The sequence below is a fragment of the Dromaius novaehollandiae genome, chromosome 3 (assembly GCF_036370855.1).
Source record: "Dromaius novaehollandiae isolate bDroNov1 chromosome 3, bDroNov1.hap1, whole genome shotgun sequence".
NCBI lineage: Eukaryota > Metazoa > Chordata > Aves > Casuariiformes > Dromaiidae > Dromaius > Dromaius novaehollandiae.
Window position 1 is genome coordinate 115,330,819 of NC_088100.1, and position 21,642 is coordinate 115,352,460.

The 21,642-nt window shown below is 35.8% G+C and overlaps 1 protein-coding gene across 5 annotated transcripts in view; it reads right to left on the minus strand.

The window, feature by feature from the left end:
- The window catches only part of RALGAPA2 (Ral GTPase activating protein catalytic subunit alpha 2), a 186,496-nt gene that overhangs the window by 52,943 nt on the left and 111,911 nt on the right, over positions 1–21,642 (minus strand). For all 5 annotated transcript variants that reach the window (XM_026107450.2, XM_064509890.1, XM_064509891.1 and 2 more), the window contains 4 exons: positions 21,094–21,217; positions 19,415–19,570; positions 11,090–11,248; positions 6,241–6,368 (listed from right to left, as the gene is read on the minus strand). In XM_026107450.2, the coding sequence (XP_025963235.2) occupies positions 6,241–6,368; positions 11,090–11,248; positions 19,415–19,570; positions 21,094–21,217 (567 nt within the window). The remainder of the gene's footprint in view (positions 1–6,240; positions 6,369–11,089; positions 11,249–19,414; positions 19,571–21,093; positions 21,218–21,642) is intronic.

The window sequence follows — 21,642 nt, forward strand, 5'->3', positions numbered from 1 at the left end:
GGTTTCTCTTTGAATGAAAGACAACAACAAATGCAAACAACTTTGGAAACAATACCGCCACTTGCCACTGTGGCAATTCTTTTTCTTCTCACCAGATTACAGATATTTAGTTCAGCCGTATATAATAATCTGTACATTAATGAAGAAAAGGAAGCAGCAGCATGGCTGATATTAGATATTTCTGTTAGGATTTCATTTCCAAGAACACTTGCACTGCTACCTGAAGTAGCTTGGCTGGAGGGCAAAAAGAGTAGCTGAGTGAAGAGATGTCACATCTCTCTCCTCCCTCCCCCCCATTTCAGTTACTACTTCTTTCCCTAAAGAGTAATTCAGCATTGTACTCTAATCAATATGGTATAAACGAGAATGAAAAATATGCAGGAATCAAATGGATCAATGGGGGGGGAGGGGGAAAAGCAGTTGCTTGGTAGGAGCAAACTAATTTATTCTAAAGTGAGGTTGCTAAGAAGGTAATTTTATAAGAAACATGTTAATTCTTATTAAAGCCCAACAGGAACTACCTATTTACCCAGTCACAGGAATATAAATGTAGCTTACATACTTAAGAAAATAATTTAAGGACTGTGAAATCAACCAAGAATACAGGGAATAAGTCAAATGGTGCATACATATAGGGAAATTTTCTACTTTCCAGTAGGTTCCTTGCAAAAAGCTGGGAGAAGCTGGGGCAGCATATCAGAGACATCAAGTCTGTCCCATTTTTCTTCACATTCAGTTAGTGAGATGGAGAGTAGGGCTAAAAGTACAATGGTTATTCATAATGCAGGAGGAGCAATAGAAAAATAACTTGGAAATAACTTAATTTATAGAAGTTATGAGATTGTTTAAGTAATGAAATTTCTTACATAAAACTTCAGCCCAATTTAAGAAGTTCTAAGCCAAAACAACTTTAAGGCGCAAGAACATTACTCCATTCAGACAGTCTGAATCTGGATTCATGGTAATCAAAATTGCATTTCCCCTGTGCAAGCTGAGAGTATCTCTTTGCTAAGACATTGCTTCCTTCAAATCCAAAAGTCTTTTTGGAGACCAGCAATAAAATATGGACCAAGGTGCCTGGTACCTGTAGACTTAGTTACACTTGCATATTTGGAGGTTTACTAGCATCTGAGCTTAAAAGCTGTTAGCTTAAACAGGAGCAGTGGGTTGGATCTATACAAAAAGTCTTAAATACAAATCCTGTTTACTTTTAATATTTATCTCAACAGACAAGACCAGCTCTCAAAGATGTGCATGACTACACACAAGGCAGCTTAAGGCAACTGAGACTCTAGAATGTACAAATATTCAAAAAAATCCTTTTCTAACATACAAGTAATTGAAAATAAGCTGGAAGAAAGCACAAAGATGCAATTTTAACAGCATATTATCACCCCAATCATTTTTTGAAATACTTAATATTACTGGAACTAGAACAGACTCTTGCTTAGCAGAACCTTTCATTTTGCCTTTGAACAGTTGGTAAACTACCCTCCAGCTGAGTTTGTCTAACCAGTTTTATTTCTGTCTTGGCCATACCCTCTCAGCTCCCTTCAGAAAATATCATTTAGATGGCAGAACTTTAGTGTTGCACCTTAATACCTGTAGCTTCTTTCTTGTCCACAGGTCCTGTTATGTTATTGCCAAGAAAAAAAGAAACTGGTACGACATGTAATAACTGTTTTTCATCCCTGCTAACTCCTAGGGCATTCTGCTTATAGACTTGCATTGCTCTTAAAGACAATATCCACAACAAGCAACCTCTGCTTTAACCAGGCTCAGTTAAAAGGAATTTTAGTTTCAACACAGATAGTTATTTTAATCTGACAGGCTAGTTGTTCCTTCCTTTTCCCAGCAAATAAATGGGTGGCTTTAATACTCTCAAAAACTTGTGTAAGTACATACATTTCTATACAACAATTTTAGTAAGTTTAAATGTTATTCTTCTGTTTTTACCTAATTTTAACCCACCTTATTGTTTATGATTACAACAAAATATACAAGCATACTTAAAATAAAAATTGCTGCCTGAGAAAGCAGAATGGTGAGGCTTCCTCCTGAAACACACTACCTAGCACTCAACAGTTACTTAAGGTTTGTGAGAACACCATTTAGTATGGTCTGCAGCTGTTCAGTTTCAATACTTCAGTGTGTCAAGAATGAATGCACTTCTGAAAAAATGATTATTTTAAACATATACTAACGTATAATCATCCACTAACATGCAAACATTACAACACTTGCAGAGAACACTGAGCTTTAACCGTAACACAGAGTAGTTAGGTATAGTCCAGTTGTCCTGTGTTTGCTTCGGTGTAATGCCATCATACACCATTTGACTTATACAAAGAAACTTGTAGCCAGAATGGCTTTAGACTAAAGTTTAAATTAGTTATTTTTAAATGCATATTTTTCTTGTTCTAATGAATGCCTTAGAACAGAAATAGTTACATCAACACAAAAAGTAGATTAAAATCTTGTATGGTCTGCCATAGTTACCTTTTTCATTTTCAAAGAAATTTCCAATAGGAAAATGTATTTGGGTACGTACAACAGTGGAATTTGTGTCATCATGACCAAATGATTACAGTGCAAACCACAGATTCTTCTGTGGCTCCGCAGGCTTCTGGTCCCCATGGTAACTAAAGCTCAGATACTGTCCTCCACTCAGCTGGAGTACTGAGAGTTGGGAGGCTTTTGTGCCTGATGAGATTTCTTCCACAACCTTCTAGCAACAGACCCTACTGCTTCCTCCTGACTCTTTCCTAATTGAGATGCAAATTAATCTCTGTGGCTGATTACACTTCCCTTAAAGCTACTGACAAGTGCAGCTGTAACCAGAGTTTACAGACCTTCCAACAAGTGACTTCAGCTGTCATTATTTGCATGAGGCTGCCAGAACTCACCAGCCCACTACCTAGTAGATGCAGATCACTTCCCTTCAGGCACCACAAACATTTATTCACTTCCCATCCTTAAATGTAAAAGTTCAAATAAGAATTCTGCTGTGTGCAATCCACTGCGGTTAGAATACTGTCCTTGATAAATATTTTACACCACCAACTTAACAGTGGCAGAAAGGGAAGGTGGAGCAGGAACATTATGTTTTATTTTTAAACTTTCATTGTCACTTGAGTGACGCAAGGATACTCAAGTCTACCTCTTTTGTAACTGTCCCTCGATTTCCCTCAGATTAGTCAATATTTTATTACTATTGAACTATTTACAGCCAAACGGAGTGTTTAAGACATGACCTAAGCAGCGACAGAGCAATCTTCACTATTGCTCTTTCAGTTGTTCTGTGCAATTACTAATTACCAATTTCTAACCATATTTGAATCAAGAAAATTTTTAACTATTAACTCTTACTGAATGCTGATTTTTAAAATGGCTTGTTCTAGTTACCACAAATCCTTCTGCATTCACCCAAACTATAGGGTTATGTCTCACATGTTGCAAAACATCATTGTTTATTTTTCCAGGATTACTGCTTTTTATTTCTCCTTTCCATTGATGTTTTTGAGTTATTCACTTTACTTTCAGTACATTTATAATTCTTAAAGCTGACTCTTTGTCCATTAGTTACAGCCACTAAAGCCCACTGCTCTTTTGCATCCCTTTCCTTTCACCATCTGAGTATAAAATTGTATCATCTGCAAGTTAATAAAATGCTATACTGTCCTAAGAATTAAAATGACTTTTTATAAAATCCTACACAATTTATAATTTAAGAGTCCACTTCTGCGAAATCAGCCATGTGCATTTACTTGTGGCAATCTTCATTAAAGTACATATATTAAACTGGTTTAAAACTTTATAGAACACCTTTCCCCTAATATACTGCTGTTCACTATTATATTTTAGATGCTAACTTAGTAACTATAAACAGGTTATTCTCATTTCATGTCTTTTCATCTTCTCCCTGCATCAGAATACACAATCCTGTCTCTCAGAATGCCTCACACTTATATGCAGTTGTTAACTCATCCTTTTCCTTACTATTTTCCTCTCCAGCCTGACAAAGTTATTAAACTTACTTTCATTACTCCTAAATTGCTGGGTCTGCTTTTCTTCTGTTCTCTTAATTATAGTTAGTACAGCAAACACCTGAGAGCAAAGTCATTCACTGAGCTTGCATACTGCGGGAAAAGCTACAAACCAGCATTACTGTCTGGGACATGTTCAAACACTTCCTTCTGAAACTCACAGGATTTGCAGCAAGAATACACTACCCATTTGTAACCCAGTAAGTTATAAAGTCACCCTCAGACTACCACGGGGTTAGGGAAAACCACACATCATACATTGAAATTAGGAAAGGATTTCCAGCTCATTCATAGTTATATCAAATGCATCTGGTTTGATGTCACCCCACTGTCTGGATACATCTCAATCTTTCTCTCCCAGTAACTTCTGAACTGTAATCCATTTCAATATATATGCATCCATAAATTTAAATTCAAGTTTCTGGCTCATTAAAAATTTTAGTACATCTTTGTGCCTTTGCGATAAAAAGTGTTCAATTATCTATCATAAAAGTTATGATAGCTTTCTCGTCTACTCCAGTGTCATCCTGATGGGATCTTCCCACCACATTATCTATTAAGTTTCAGAAGTCTCTCAATCTACTTTCACTTTGTCATACAAAGCAGCATTTGATTCACTACGGAAGTCTCTGGTGCAAAAGCACACACAAAGGAAACTGTGAATCTGGGGACAGATACTGTTTCAGCTAGACTCAAGCATATGCTGAAAAATAGTATAGGCTATTATGTTTGTGCTGCTCATGTTTCACTGGGGATAAATGAGGACCTAGAAAGAAACCCTACAGGAAAGCAGGAGCACAGCAGGCTGGTGAAAATTGTTCGCTTACAAAATGTGAAAGCCGTAAGATGAACAGGAGCTAAAAATCAGAGGACTCCTACTGGGAGTTAGGTGGTAGGGTGACAGTAAGGGGCAACAGGATCTCTTCATTCTTGTAAGCACTGTTATTTATGTTAATTTTACTACACTGTCATTTTATTGTTATATATAGATTAGCCCATTGGCTTATATAGTCAAAGTTGCAGATAAAAGAAGTTTAGTAATTAGCTAGATTTCTCTCATTAAAGAAAAGTGAAAAAACTGGCATGTTTTAAATAGCTGTTAGGGACTGTCATGATTTTGCATTCAACTGTTGCAACAACCACTGACTGACTTTGTTTTAAAATGAGTAAACAATGAAGGTAATAAAATGTTAAATCATTTAATTACAATCCTACTCTTAATTTCTGAGGATATTTGCCAAGTATATTACATAAAGCAGCCTCTTTTTTTTTTTTTTTTTTTAAAATAGTATTTGGAACATATTATGTGAATTAAAAATGTGTCTCAAACTAATTAACCTATGTTCTTTCAAAGACCAAAACATTCCATTTCCAAACTCTTTCTCAAACTGATCAGAATGATCAGAAAAATCCTCATATGAAAAGCACCCAAAGAAAGTAAAGCGCAGTGTGTTGGTCCTGAGACTAGGGAGATGTGATTAACAAAACATGTTATAAAATGTTTCTAGCGTAATTACGGCATTATGAGAAAAGAATCCCAGAATGTCAAGCAACAAATGATTTTATGCTTTTAGTCTGCATATCATGTAAGAACAAAAGTCAATACTACATGTTTTGTAACAGAGAAGCATACCATCTAGTTATCTTCCAGCAACTGTGAGAAAATATGTTCCGAAAATGCTTAAATACAGACATGGCTGAAACAAAAATTGAATTAGGTAACTGAAACATCCAAATCATAGGCCAAATCCCATCTGTCTTACTAATGTAATGAGTCCCAGTAAAGTCAGTGGGATTACTTCCTTGAAAAAGAAGGTGGGAATACAATTTACTCTGTGTATTAGTCTAATATATTCTGTAGGTAACTATTTTATTAGCATGAAAGGAAACTGAAGATTATCACCACTTACAGTTCAAAAAATAAATGTTAAGTCCAAATCTACTATAAGCAAGATTGTCTGAAACTGCTGGTGAGATCATTCTTCTGATGTTATGACCTTATTTTTAAAACCCTGGATTACAGCTGAGTACAAATGATTCTAAAAACATTGAGCTTAATAGGAAGAAAACGTTGGTGTTTTTCCATAAAATCAAATTGGAAGGATTTCCATTAACACTTACCTCTAACAGAAGAATATTTGGAATGGAGAATCCTACCTAAGAAGTGCATTACATTAGGAGGAAGAAAGGATACAAGCTCTGGTAGAGTGGGATGAGGGACTTCACGGCTCTGCTGGCATTGATGCACGTGGCACATACAAGGCTTGGCAGCAGCTTTGCAGTCACTATTGCTCCATCAAAGAGAGGACCAAAAAATGGCACCTGCAGACCCCAAAATAAAAACAACGCATATAAAGTCAAGCCAACTGGAGCTACAAGGTTACTTTACATGCATAAGGACATTTTATAGAATACTCAACTCAGTAAACATTAATTTATGATTTATATTAACAAAATTCATCTATGAATTTGAAGTTGATTTTCCATTTTGAGTAGATATTAAGAGATGTTTTCTATGTTGCATCTCACAACAGCAGAACCTGATTCACTGGCTGAGCAACACAGCATTAGCAGGAGTTTTTGCAAGGGAGTATTTGTATCAGACATTCTTCTACAAGCTCCTTCCTTGATACAGGAAAAAATTGAGCTGATCCAAAATAATCAGGTCTGTTGAAAGTAAAGAAGATGACAGAAAACTAAAACCTCTCCAAGTCAGTAGCATGTAAACAAAGCTGGGACAGATGCCAACAGGTCTACTCCAGTATACGATGTTAAAATGGTAAAACTGCGTTACTTCAAGGGCTACCTTCAGAGGAAACCATCATAGAATGTAATGTGATGACATATGGCTTTTCAGAAAAAAGCTGTATTAGGTAAAAAGCCCAAACATCATAAAAGTGAAAAACATCTGGAATTACACATATAACTGATTTTTGCAATGTCAAAATGAGAAAATCTTAATGTTAAAATGTATAATAAATGTTAATATTTACAAGTAGTCAAATATTTACAAGTACTCATTTTCCTAACACAAATTCAAACTGAAACAAAAAACCCACCCTAGACAGAAGCTAGCAGTAATTATTAATATTTAAGCTATGGATTTTTTCCACCTGTACAGAGGCTTATCACATAAATAAATACCCTCTATTATTCTTCCACAACTGCTTGTGGGTGACTGACAGTCATTCAATAAATGGACAAAGGGAATAATATAAATCCCCTGCATCTAGGGAATTCTTCTAATTAGAAGTGGCAACGAATTACAGGAGAAATTTGGTTTTAATATAACATCTGCAAATGACAGCTGTCTTTTCACACAGTTTTTGTCATTCCTTTACTTAAAATAATCACCAAAACCCCTAAAATAGATTAGTGTAAAATGTTTCTATAGAGTGTTTTTTTTTGTTTGATTTTGTTTTCTTTTTTAAACTAATCCTGAATTATTCTCATGAATTATTGCTTATGTGGTACTGCTCAGTATTGCTTCTCATGTAGTACTGTGTGCGCGCACGCATGCGTGTCACACACACTTTTTAAAATGCTAACACTACTAACTAGCTAGTTAGACAATTTATACACTCAAAATATATTTAAGATGTTTATAGGCATATCTATCCATATATATGGACACACATCCTCCCTTAAAAAAAAAAAGCTTTCAAAGGGCACTCTTCAGTAAATTTATCAAAAATAGTTCCAAACTGTCATCATCAACTGACATTTTAAAGTAAAAAGTTTCATTAATAATAGTCTTCTCTAAGAGTTTAACAGTCATGCTCCATTAAAGCATACTTTCATCTACTGAAAAATTCTTTTTAAACAAAAAAGTGGACAAATTCAAAAGCTGAATAGTAAGCTTTCGTTAGCACTGAGGTCTGTCTACCCAGAGTAGAAATAAAAGTGTATCGGGTCCTCTTCAGGGTACACATCACAGTAACCCCACACATGGGACTACTTCCCGCGTTGCCAGCAAGGGGACTCAGATACATGGTACAGCCCGGCTGGTCCTTAACCAGGCTGCTACCACCAAAGATAAAAGGAAAAAAAAAAAAAAAAAAAAAGGAAGGAAGCAACAAAAAAGCAATACAATAAAATTGTATTGTTTATTACTTAGCTCATCTCCTCTGCACATGTTAAGTACAGGACTTTCAGAAAATCAGGTGGAAAGTACAGTTTAAGGAAACATGCTTTTTTCAAGAAAATCAGATTATTTCAAGAAACATCCTAGGGACATGTTTTGTCAGAAATTACATATTTTTTCATACAACAAAGCTAGCATACACTGTCAGATGGAAAAAGAAAACAACAAAGCTTTAAATGCAGTAAAGGATGGAAGTGACTTTGCATGGAAGTGAAGGATTTTATATTACAAAGAAAAACAAACATAATCCAAATGAAGCCCGAACCAAGAGTAATACTTCCCCAAATTTGATTTCATAGTTCAAATATGTTTTCAGTGCAAGGGGCTAAAATCCTGTGGAGAGCTGCACGTGCTTCGTTCCCTCTGAATTTCACCCAGAACTGGAGCGAGAAGGCCTAGTTTCTCCCCTGGCACACCGCGGTTTTGCTCAGAGCCAGCTGCAGCGCGTGCAAGGCAAGGAACACACAACTGGACCATACACCCGTATGAACAAGCAGCTCAGAATTGTTAATTCCCAGGCAGATTCACCAGCCACCCTGCGGGTCACTGAAGTCAGTGGAACTCAGTACAGCACACGCTTCCATCTGTATAGATCCCGCTGCCCTACCGAGGTAGTCTGAGGGAATAAACAAACTGGATGCAAACAGGAGTATGTTCTCTGTTCAGGACTTCTTGTAAATTGGTATTTTATAGCCGTTTGAAGAAAACAATGTTTCAAATGGTTACAAAGAAAATAACATTAGACTTAAAACATGAATCAATTAAAAAAAATCAGAGTAAAGGGGAAATATCTCCTTCCTTAACCACTCCAAATGGCAACGCAAGTTACCCATGAAACAAAAATTAATACGCACCACATTGCAGACACCTGCTTCATTACGATTTCCAGGAAAAAAATTAATTATTTTTGTTGCAAACAGTAAAAGTAGGCAAGGTTAAATAAACCTTTTGAGTACAAAGACTTCACTTCTATAGCAAGCAGCACTAGTTAAAAGACTGGGGAATGGGTAAATTATTGTACCAAATGGCTGAGAATTAATCTCTGATGACTAGCTGCAATCTAACGAGGCATCTGTGTCCCAGGGAACCCACAGTATGTCCCTGGCGGTATGTGTAGTGTGTAGAGTCTGCTTGGCATTCTTTGTCCTCTTTTGCAGGCAGCTTTTCGTCTCATTGTTTAGAATATCCTCATGCATCTGTGACGCGTGGAATGCATTCATCCTAACAGACTTACTATTGTTTTCTCTCAGAAGCTTTGTTGAGCAAAGACTGCATCACGGTTCCTGATAATTATATTGCTTAATTAATCAAGACAAAAAAAATTTGCAAATCATTGCCTGGTTGCCAAGCAGGGAGATAAAAAATGAAAACAATACAAGCTGAAGCAATATAACAAAAGTAACAGCTATCTGATCAGAAATTCTTATATAATGAAGCTATTAATGCTAAATCGGTTAATGTTAACATTGCTCCAGGTGTCTCTACTTAGATGCAAACAAAAAGGCTAACATTATGTATATAAAAGGCCAAATGTTGCCATGGATTCTGTAACCTGATAGAGAGGACAGCCTTTTCATTTGATTAGGGAATGCAATTTAAATACCAGGGACTGAAGCCAAACAACAGACATTTCTCTCTGCAAGCCTCTTTCATTCACCCTGAGGTCAGTAGCTGGTGAACAAAAGGTCAGCCACACTTGCCCTGGAAATGTCTGGATTAATTTTATTACATTGTAATGGTTTGTACTTTAAATGCAAGGATAACACTAAATTTCCAGTTAGCTATTATTCTTTCAGCCCGTTGGGCATTTTTGACTAACATATACAACAGCATAGCTTTTTTCAGATTGATGCATAGAATTTTCAAGCATGTTCATAAAGCCAAATTCTGATTTTTCTTACAGAACTCTTTGAGGTCGAGATGCATTAAAAGCTATTTGGTGTTTTAAGGTAAACATTTTTACTAAAATTCCTGAGAAGTAAATTGTAAAGCTGAAAAAAATATCACGTTTAAGACAAAAAGAAATTATTTCAAATTATAAAAAAATTCAGGTTTCTGATTGAAAATGTATACTGGCAAAACTATAGCTATTAATAAATGATAGCTGGATCTTTCACAACTCAAGAAGTATTGCATACACGAATACGTCAGATTTTTGCATTTTCCACAGCTGGTTGTTCTCTTGCACAAATATTGCCTCTCGTATAAGGAAAATGGTATTTATCACATTGATTACTTTCATAAAGCATATTTTATACACATTTTTGCACTTTTAATGCCAGACAAGCATTTATTAAGCTAGCATTTTTATATACATATGTATACATACACACTTGACATTCTGCAATGAAAAAATCCATTATTTCAAAAAATGTCCAAAATGTAGTTACAAAACATTAACATCAAGCTACTTTGATGTCAGGTTGTCCAACGACTACATCATCTCAGTGAGTCAGATTATCATGAGGGTCTCAAAAACATGTGAGATAATGCACACTGCCATATGTACAACAGTAGCTAAGCCTTATGGGGTGAATTAAAGCAAATGAGGAATCTAAATCTTTATTATTTTGCATTGATTGGCTTATACTGGAAATCACAATCATTTTAAACATTGTTCACTGTACAATAACTTCTATGGATTTAGAATTTTGAAATATTTCCCTTAACCACTAAGCAGTAATATAGTATGAATTACTTTCTTTTCCCATGTAGCAAATAAAACAACAAATAAAATCTCACTGCTCAGCATGCTTTTAAATTCAGATGGCTAAACTATATTTAGTATTTGTTGCAGAACGGAGGGGAATGCTAAAACAGTCAGTTTTATTCAAGGAACAGAACTGTTGGTCACTTGAATAACACATATGACAGATCCAATAAAGCAGTCAAAACATACCTCTGTTTTTTTCATTATCTCTATGAAAAACATGTGATTCTTCATTGGATAAATAACGATTAAAACATCTCCAAAATCTGTTGGTATAATGCCCCTGCGGTAGTTCCTGGTGTGCTCCGACCAGACGATGTGAACCTCATCATTTCCCAAGTGACGAAGCTGCAACAGCAAATTGGCTCTTTATTAATCAGAGTGATAACAACAGTTTATGAGGGGTCATGGCTTACAAATTGAATTACAATGCTCAATAGTAGAAATATTTCATTATGGAAAAAGTTAAAATATTGTTTTTCCCTGGTTGCTCATGAAAAGATCAGTTAAATAATTTGCTTCATTCAGAACACATTGTTATCTGATGGCTTAATTAAGTAATTAGCAAATTACCCATTAGCATGATATGTAGATGTACATTACCTATAATAATTTAAAGATGGCAATCTGAATTACTAGAGCAAAACATTAACCCATAGAACATCATATTTCAGTTAAAATACCATAGCTGTCAAAAAAATAAAAAAATGCCTTGACTAAGGATGTTGAGAAACTATCCACTATGAACCTCTATTACTCAATTGATCATAAAATGAATATTTCCTTGCGGATTCAGAGTCTGGAAATAATTTCTCTATGAAAATGTAAACAAAATCCCTGAGAACAATGCAAATTATAGCAGAATGGGAAATATTGGTGGAATTACTTTTTTATTTTAAGCAGACTTGCATAAAGCATAGATAAATTTTAAATGTGTCTTGCATAGAAAGTCCCTCTACAGATCTGTGTGTTTGCTTTGCTAGGGGGGAAACTGGAAGTGATCTAACAGATGGCAGAAAGTATTTGAAAATCACATACAAACTATGCACAATAGCTTCCACGGTAAACTTTAAGGTAAAATTTAACCCACATGAAGAATGCCAGCCCAAAACAAAAAGAATATAAACCCCACTTAAACCTTAAAAAATACCACCTCCAATTTGGTGCTGGCTTCTTGAAAAACACATACAGTAGACTTAACGAACAAGCCAAATCATAGATGTGCTTTGTTCATTATCTCTGCGGGGACCCCCCCCCCCCCGATCTTTCATTAGATAATTAACAATTAAATAATCTCCGCAGGCCTTGTATTAGGCTATATTTATCAGGGAATTTTCCCTCTTCAGAACCAGATAACATCTTTAAAAGTAAAGAATTTCATCCCTACAAGACTGAGTGGCAAACCACACTCCGGTTGTAAGAAAAACCATGGCAAGATCATAAGAATTGTTAAAAACCATCAACTCTGCCAAGAGTTTACACTCTAGCAAAGTAAAATAAAGCTAAGTTCATGGAATGATTCAAAATCTCAGTTTGTTTTAAATGAAATAAAAGAAAAATAAAGAAGAACTGTATTTTGTTTATACCTATAAAGGAAAGGCATTTTTAATTCTGTTTGAAGAAAATATAAACAGTTTCTAAGTCATCCTATAAAAAATATGAAAACATTAACAATACCACTACTAGAGCTTCTTAGACATATAAAAATTAGTATGCACTACTATTCTCACAGTCATCCTGAATTTTGTGCACTCTTGTATTTTCTTAATTACTCAGTGAAAATAAAATAACATCCAGGAAAATATTCATGTTGATAATATATCAGTGCAGACTAACACATACAAAACTAATTAATAATTTAAGTGTACAAAAAGATTCTCATTTGACTGCAATCACTGGCAAACGTGTATCAGTGTATCTAGATTTGTATCTGAATAAAGAGATGAGGCTAGGTGACCTTAAAGATGATCAAAAGCAAGATGCAAAGTTTTGCGAAGAAAAGGGAAAAAGAAAGAAAAGGGAAAAAGAAAGAAAAGGGAAAAAGAAAGAAAAGGGAAAAAGAAAGAAAAGGGAAAAAGAAAGAAAAGGGAAAAAGAAAGAAAAGGGAAAAAGAAAGAAAAGGGAAAAAGAAAGAAAAGGGAAAAAGAAAGAAAAGGGAAAAAGAAAGAAAAGGGAAAAAGAAAGAAAAGGGAAAAAGAAAGAAAAGGGAAAAAGAAAGAAAAGGGAAAAAGAAAGAAAAGGGAAAAAGAAAGAAAAGGGAAAAAGAAAGAAAAGGGAAAAAGAAAGAAAAGGGAAAAAGAAAGAAAAGGGAAAAAGAAAGAAAAGGGAAAAAGAAAGAAAAGGGAAAAAGAAAGAAAAGGGAAAAAGAAAGAAAAGGGAAAAAGAAAGAAAAGGGAAAAAGAAAGAAAAGGGAAAAAGAAAGAAAAGGGAAAAAGAAAGAAAAGGGAAAAAGAAAGAAAAGGGAAAAAGAAAGAAAAGGGAAAAAGAAAGAAAAGGGAAAAAGAAAGAAAAGGGAAAAAGAAAGAAAAGGGAAAAAGAAAGAAAAGGGAAAAAGAAAGAAAAGGGAAAAAGAAAGAAAAGGGAAAAAGAAAGAAAAGGGAAAAAGAAAGAAAAGGGAAAAAGAAAGAAAAGGGAAAAAGAAAGAAAACCTCACACACGCACCATCTGTCTGGCTACAATACTTTGTCTGCAACAGGTTACACATACTGAGAAGCTAAGCATTTGGCAAGGCCACTCCAAACACAGTCGAAGCTACGCTCTAATTTACTATAAAAGCTAACAGAAATAAGGGCCCAGTTTACACGAGCTGTATTCAGAGCAGGTCAACGGTATTGAATTTGTAAGCAGCGCCCGAAAGTTATGACATCCAACACAGGTACCCAGCTCGTCACTGGTATTCAGGAGAGTTCTAGGACTAGCTGCGCAACCCATAAAAACCCCACGATGGCTATTTAACAACCTCTCATTTAACAAACTTAACAAATATGAAAACAGAATTCTGTAAGGTAATGTAATTGTCCAGTTGCACAGTAAAATTTAAACTGAAAACAATTCTTCTGTTTTACTACAGAAACAGACTGAAGTAAAGGGTCTATGTTGCCTCATATTGCTTTTGGAATGATAAATGAAGCAATAAAGCAGTAATCAAAATATGTCAGGATACTTCTTAAAAGAAGTTTCTTAGTTCACAGTTAATTATTCAGATAATGATCAAATACATTTCATACTCAAGCATCCCAAAACACTTTTTACCTGTACGACGTGCAAGAGAACAAAATTCAGTAAACAGGGAGAAGTTAGATCAACACACACTTGTTATCCTTGCTTTAGACAGCAAATGATGGCTAAGAGATCAAAACCTCCCAAACATCACAGTGTGGTAAGAAATTACCACCTTTGCTACAATCCACATTACATGGTGATAATGACAGTATTTTATGCTTTGAAATGAATTAAGTCATGCATTCTTAATCATTGCATTTATAAGGTGTAGTGTTACAAATATAAAGTTGGTCTTGATCAAAAATATTTGTTCTGGAAAGATCCTTTCTTTGAGAAAAAAAATTATTATAATCTTATCAGTGACAACATAACAGCTGCTAGTTTCCTTATCACTCACTAAAAATACAAGTTATGTGGTAGACTCAATACCCTGACAGATGTAAGCAAGCAAGTTTTGGCTGTAGGTCCAAAGCAGCATACACAATGCATATAGAGCAAAAGATTTCTGCTATACTCTCCATATCATTTATGGGGGAGGGGGAAATCCTCAATAAAATTGCAAAACAGCCAGAGAATAAAATATATTAAAAAAAACCCCAAAACACACCACCACACACACAAATATCCTGATTTTTTAAATTTATTCCTGACTTGAGTGATCTCTCTACAAATATTCAGCGAAGGAAACTCTTGAAACTGTTTGCAATTTCTTCCCCTCCCCAAGTTAGCTGAAAGCATAATGAATAAAACAAATTTTCAGTCTCAGGCAATTTCACTACCACGAACAAAATATACGTTTTCAACTGCACACGTTCAAGCACAGCAATTTCTTGATGTCTCCACTTGCCTGAACAATAAATACATGGAACTTGGATCACTGTATAGTTTCTGACTTGAATTAGGCTACCATCAATCATATCTCGTCTGCGTTTCCTCAGCTATAATCTGCGCCTCAGAATGCACTTATCGGCCGCGGCGCAAACGCCCATTTTCCAAGCTTTACACCAGACCTCGGCGCTGGGAGCCTCGCCGCGCGCCACCTCTCCTCGCTCGCTTGAGCAAACAGTCCTCAAGGCACTCTGCTTTAGCCGCGCTGCCTGCCAGGCAACACGCCGCGGCTGACACTGGTCATGGTACACACCTAAATAGCCTGACCTCCTTTTCCTACTAATTGCATTACATAGCCAGCTGGCTCCAGAAGGGAGTCGTCTGTTTGACTGAAGAATTTCTGCTTTTGGGTAGGCATGGCTGCTACTTTTACTAAGTAACAGTCAGGCCTGACATCCCCATTGTTTGCCTGACAGTGTGCCCATCCTAAAATCTAAGTTTTATTTGTAAATTAACCAAGAAACTTCCTGCCAGAGCAGCGCTGCCTGGAGACTGATAATGTGTGCCTTTCATTCCCTTTCACTCTTACTGTATCACTGCCAATTTGTTTTTCTGCTGCTCGCCAGCCTTAGGCTATAAAAGCCTTGTAAGACATAAGTGCAATTATAGTCCTGGAGTCAAATGAATTGGACAAATCCAATAGCACAGCTCTGTCCCCACTTTGCAAACCCCTACAGCAGTTAGATTAGCTGCTAAAAATCTAATCTAGCTCTAGCTAACAAATTTCTGCAGCGAAGGAGCAAGAGTTCAGTATGGGGTTGCAACCAGATTTCTGAATTGAAAAAGTTCTGCTATGACAATGGGAGAAGATGGAATAAATCACTTAAAAATTCTGCAGCTCATTTTTAAACTGTTAGGTACAATTTAGTTAGAACAAGACAGGGGACTGTAGGATGCTGTTACTATGATTGATTTTCATTCTTGCTACAAGACATCCAGATAAAAAAGAAGTTTGGAAATAATGATGCTGAATCCTACAGCAGCAAAAGATATCAGCTGAATTTTGATTATTTCACTAGAAAACTTTTTTTTTTTTTCCAGAGCTAAGTCTTATTTGGAGATTTTTTTTTTGAATGAGCAATATAGTATGCTAGCATATAAAGGAAGACAAATGGCAAATTACAACTATATTGCACCAAAATAATGGGCCAAATTCATCCTCAGTGGAAGTTCACTTATTCCGGGGAATTTATACCAGAAATGAATTTATCCTCTTGTGTTCAGTAAAAGTAAGGAAGCATAACAACATATTTAAGTGGAATTACTGCATCTGCTTAATTCCACAGTCCACAGAATTTATGGCCTGCTGTACTACTTCCTTGGCCAGCAGGTGGTAAGACCTTCTGTTCAGCTCTAGAGCTTGCTAGCCAAGCAAAGTGGTATTGAATTCTTTTTGCCTGTCTGTTGGCAAAATAAGCAGAAAGCAAACCACAGAAATGAAATACAGATTCTACAGATAAAGGGTAGCTTAGATCACCGTATCTCAAACAGCTTCATGTATCCATGCAAGCCTATCTGATGGAAGGCAAAAAAAAAAAAAAGAAAAAAGAGAGAGACACCCCCATCTCATACTGAGTGGCAATATACTACAAGTTTCTCCTCCCAGTAATAGTTTAACATCATTTTTCCATTGCAGCAAAAAATAAAACAAAATAGATGTTAAGTGACAACACAGCAATCTACCTTCCCCCTACATACTGTTATGAAATAGAAGAATTACTGAAATAAGTAAATATAATCTTTTTAATCATAAGAGACCCACACCTTGACACGCCACTTCATAAATCTGAGATGAGAACATAGGTCCATCATACACTAACTTTTCAGGGAGCACGTGGAACTATTACAGTACTTCTGATAATGCTGAGTGGCACCAAGATCTGGGAAGCACTTTCACCACTGGGTGAACCACATGCAAAGTTCCATTTGAGCACAACTCTCTTGCTTAGGTGTTGTATCATTCACCACTACAATAAAAACAGGTCGGGGAAACAGGTGCATTCTGCTTCTGTTTAACACTACATGGCAGTTGGGCATGTGCTTCTTTTTGAGCACTCATGCCAGTTGTGTCTGCACATGGACAGGCTGCCAAAATCAACATGGGAGACTCAGAGAACTGAGGAATTTCACTGCTAAAGCATCAACATATTTGCCTGCAAGTATATGGCCTGCTTGCAGCTGAGATGCAGAAGTGAAATTTCAAGAAATGGACACTTCAGATTTTATGCTTCAGGTGATAAGAGCTCTTAAACAACTTGGAGTATATTTAACACTCTTTAGAAAGGATTTGCATACACACTCATGCCAAAAACACCGGTTTCAAAATAAGGTCTCTTTCCTCCATCATCATTGCCAAAGAATTAGAGAACTATCAATCTTCCAGAATTTTTACAGTGCTTCTGAAATGCATCTTGCCTCCACTCTAAGCTGCAGTTTTGTACAGTTTATTGAGAAGTATACACTAATTTGCACAGAAGTATGCACTAGTTTACAAAAGAGCTGTGGCAAAGTAAATAAATAAAACTGTTCTTTACAGATGTATAGAATACTGTGTATTAAAAAAAGACCTCTGGAAGTCATCTGGTCCGTCGTCTAGCCACTTAAAGCGGTATCCACTCTGAGAATACATTAGGTACCTCAGAGCCTTGCCCTTCTTTACAGAATACATTTTGATCCCTGCAGCATTCCCATTCCAACAGCAGGTCTTCCTAAGTTTCAAAGCAATTAATTTGTGGTATTTTCTGTGGATAATATGTACTGGAGCTGCCCTTGTTTCCTAGCCCTTCAAGACTTGGAAACTGCCAGCTACTAAATGCTTTTGCTTTTTGTTTCCTATGAAGAAGTCTGTTTCCTAAAGGCTAAAGCAAATTTAGGGAAGACAATTAAATACAATAAATACAGACTCTCTCACAGGCTATATTAATCACCAACATTGGTGGGGATTAGGGCCAAATAAAATAGTCTATTTGAAAACAAAACTCAGTTTTGTTTCAAGCTCTGTCAGACTGTGTTCTCTCCATTCTTAGGTGATGTACTACTCAACAGCTAGATGATATTTCACTGCCTTTTCTATAGTTCCATAAATAAGACTGCCAAAGCATGACAGTTCTCAAACATGAGTAAGTCTGCTGCAATAGGAAGGGAATATTCTGTTCTCCATATTCTTGTGAAATAGGATAAGAATAAATGGGCTTAAATCGAACCAAAGTAAAGAAAAGAGAAATTTTCTCATGGTACCAGGAGTGAAGCATTGGAATATGTTGCCTAGAGCAACTCTAAAGCATTCATCATTGGAGATTTTAACTAGAAGCTTGACAAACATGTACCAGAAACAACAGAAGTACAGATGAACCTACCTTGATACAGTGGTGTGGAGTATACAGCCTCTCAGTGTGTACCGCAGCCTTATATCTCTATATTAAAGGACTCAGATTACACTTTTTCACTCTTGTGTAAACCCCCTAATATGAAGTTAATGAGTTGCATGTGTACAGAGAAGCCTAACTTGTTAATAGACTTTTTTTATACAACAGATAGCATAGGGAAAAAGGGTTTAGCTTTACTACTAAAAGGCTAGGGAAGTTTTCAGGACAGGTAATCAGAAATTCCACCCTTTTAGTTCTAAGAAAAGGTGTTTTTTTTTTTTTTTTAAACTAACAGGACAACAAATAAAATTATCTGGCGATATACAGATACTTTTCAGAGCACAACTGTATCACATAGCAGACTGGATGGCTGTGGTAGCATTATTCATGCACATTAACAATCTACACAGGACAAGTTGCCGATCCTAATTAAAGAGGCAAAGATTTGGTATGCACCTAAAATCTTCTTTGACTCTAAATAGTAGCTGGCAAGCACCATAGTCTCAAATCACTCCTTATTAGGGAAGACAAATGATTAAGTAGTGTAACCAACAAAATTTTGGGCTGGGTTCTGGCCATCTTTGAAGCAGACTGTTTGTCAGAATTGTGACTAACTGGATAATAGTTTTAAGTATCAGCTGGCTGCTTTTGGTACTACGCTTGTCACTTCTCTTTCATTTCTCTTTTTTTTCTGTTATCCTCTGGACAATTCATCTGTAAGGTTTTATCATGCTGCATTTGGTTTTTTTGTTGTACCAAACTACAATCATTTTGGCAGGCAGACAACATACAAATGAAATTATTGCTAATATTATTACTAACGGTGGTATTTGAGGCTACCATGGAAATGTTAATTGTATTCCAGAATCCAGAATTTAGATGCCATTTAATTCAGATAATCTAGCTGCAGAGCACCATGTGCCACAGAGTAAAGATGGCCTGCTAAGACCATTTAGTACAATCTGTTTTCAGTTTAAACTTTAATCTAAGCATGTGAAGACTACATACAATGTCTTGAAATACACAGCAAGTGGTTTACCTTTTTGGTCAGTGAATCATCTGAATCTGATGGCATTCTTGTAGACACATGAAAAATGACTTCCACAGTAGAGGTAGCATAATATGGTGCTGTTTGTCCTGTGCTGCCATTACGTTGCAGGCCGCCCATAAAGCCACCATGTGTTGAAAGATCAACCTAATTGATTAAAAGGCATAATTACAAGAAATTAAATAATCATTTTTATTTATGTATCAAGGCTTTAATTGTGAATTTACCCCTCCAGAATTCTGTAATCACCTCAGAGAGAAGTCTTCCTATACAGTTTTTGTGATCTTTGCATAAGATTTCAGGATCTGTCAGTTTCTTATTCCTGTATTTGACATTTTCTAAAATAAACATCTCTTAACTAGTTACCCAGTGATTATCTAGAAAATGGTTATATGGCAATCTATTTCATCTTTCTACTAGCAACCAGCAGCAAGGAAGCAAAAGAATTCTGTCATGCTAAGCCACTCTAAGAACTAATTGTGGGTTACCAAACCTGCTCAAAGCATATTCAGTGAGAAATAAATATAAAGTATGCAGAAAATATAAACAAACACAAAAACTGCAGAAGAAATTGAAAATTTATACAAAAAGAAAAAATATGGAAGAAATTATTCTAAAACGTTATTGAGAAGAAATGCATCTCTGAAAAAGAACCTGTGTCCAACAGCTTGTCTGTTTTCCCAGCTACCTCAGTCTAACTGGAGATGCGACCTCTCCCTGAAAACCTTGCTCCACTTATATTCATGGGTCATTATACATGAAACAGAGCTACCATGCATTTCCAAAAACATAAATGTCCATGTCTCAACAATGCAAAGAAAAGACAAATTTTCCTGTCTTCTGCGCAACAGTCTTGTAGTTGGGTATGTGGTTTGACCACATGAAGATGTAAGCGAAGCTAAAATTATGGCAATGGAATATTTGTCTTCTACAGCTTCTAACAAACCAGAAAGCAGAAATGTCAACTGCAGTACCACTTGTCCATCAGAAACAGGAAGGATATGTAACAATAGCAATAACAAATTATATTATAAGGGACTGTATTTTGTGCATGCCAAGCTAGTGACAGCAAACAAGTGAATTAGGAAGGATGACACAGTGCTGCATACCTTTCCTATCTGATCGGTGCCTAAAACCTGCATAAGGTGGTACTGGAAATTAGTATTTCCAACAGGTGATAGGCACTTAAAAAACAAAAAGCAGAAAACCATGTTTTGCAACCTGCTAATTGTAACATCCAGTATTTACAGTAATTGATTTAATAATCAAAAATTCTCAGGTTCTTTTTTCATGTTATTATGAAAAACAGAAGTGCAGTTTCCTACTAAAACACTGAAATTCTAAAGTGTACTCTGATGGCAAACAGTTAAACTAAGCTTGTTTGAAAAAGATTTTCACCTTCCTTATATGCAATTTTCTGAAATATTTCACTGGATTTACAGAATTCTACTAAATAAAGTGATCTTTTAAGAAATGTACTGCAAAATATTAATTAGTATTAAATTATTAGTTTAATTAGTATTAACATTTATGCTGTTTTTGCAAATTAAAAATATATGCAATTATATATGCAATTTGTTTTCCATGTACTTATTTTAACTGACTTCTGTTGATTTTCATAGGTCTTCACATTAAATATGTTAAAGCTTGCCTAAATCTATGATTATTACCTCCCAGCCCAGTCCAGCAACAAAATCTTCATAGGCCTGGCTTCCCCTGGCATTGGACAGTATGGAACACTTGTCTTCCTGTCCTTCTGCAATGTAAAACACTGCAATCTTGTGAGTTTCACGGCTGTAATCGGATGTAACAGGAAATGAAAATTAAAGGAAGTTTTAGCTCAAAATTGTTTTTTAAATCATCCGCACTCTGAAAAATAGGAACAAGTGATCATGTTTTACTCTAGGTGTCAGCTTCTTTTATGAATACAAATATAACACTCAACTTCAGTCACAGAAATATACTCTCATCATTTTTTTCCCCATGATCATACTTCAGAGACATCACAGTTTGGAGAGCTGAGCAGATTCTGTTCTTCCTGGGCATCAGCACAGGAATTGATTACTAAGTTCCAATTACAAGATTAATCACCTACATCTGTGCAACCTCGCTGAAGACAGTAAGATTGCACAGGTGTTAATGAGAGCATAATTTGACCTACAGAATTTTAATTATGGGGTGATGATATACAAGAAAGAAAACATTTATTGACTTTGAGA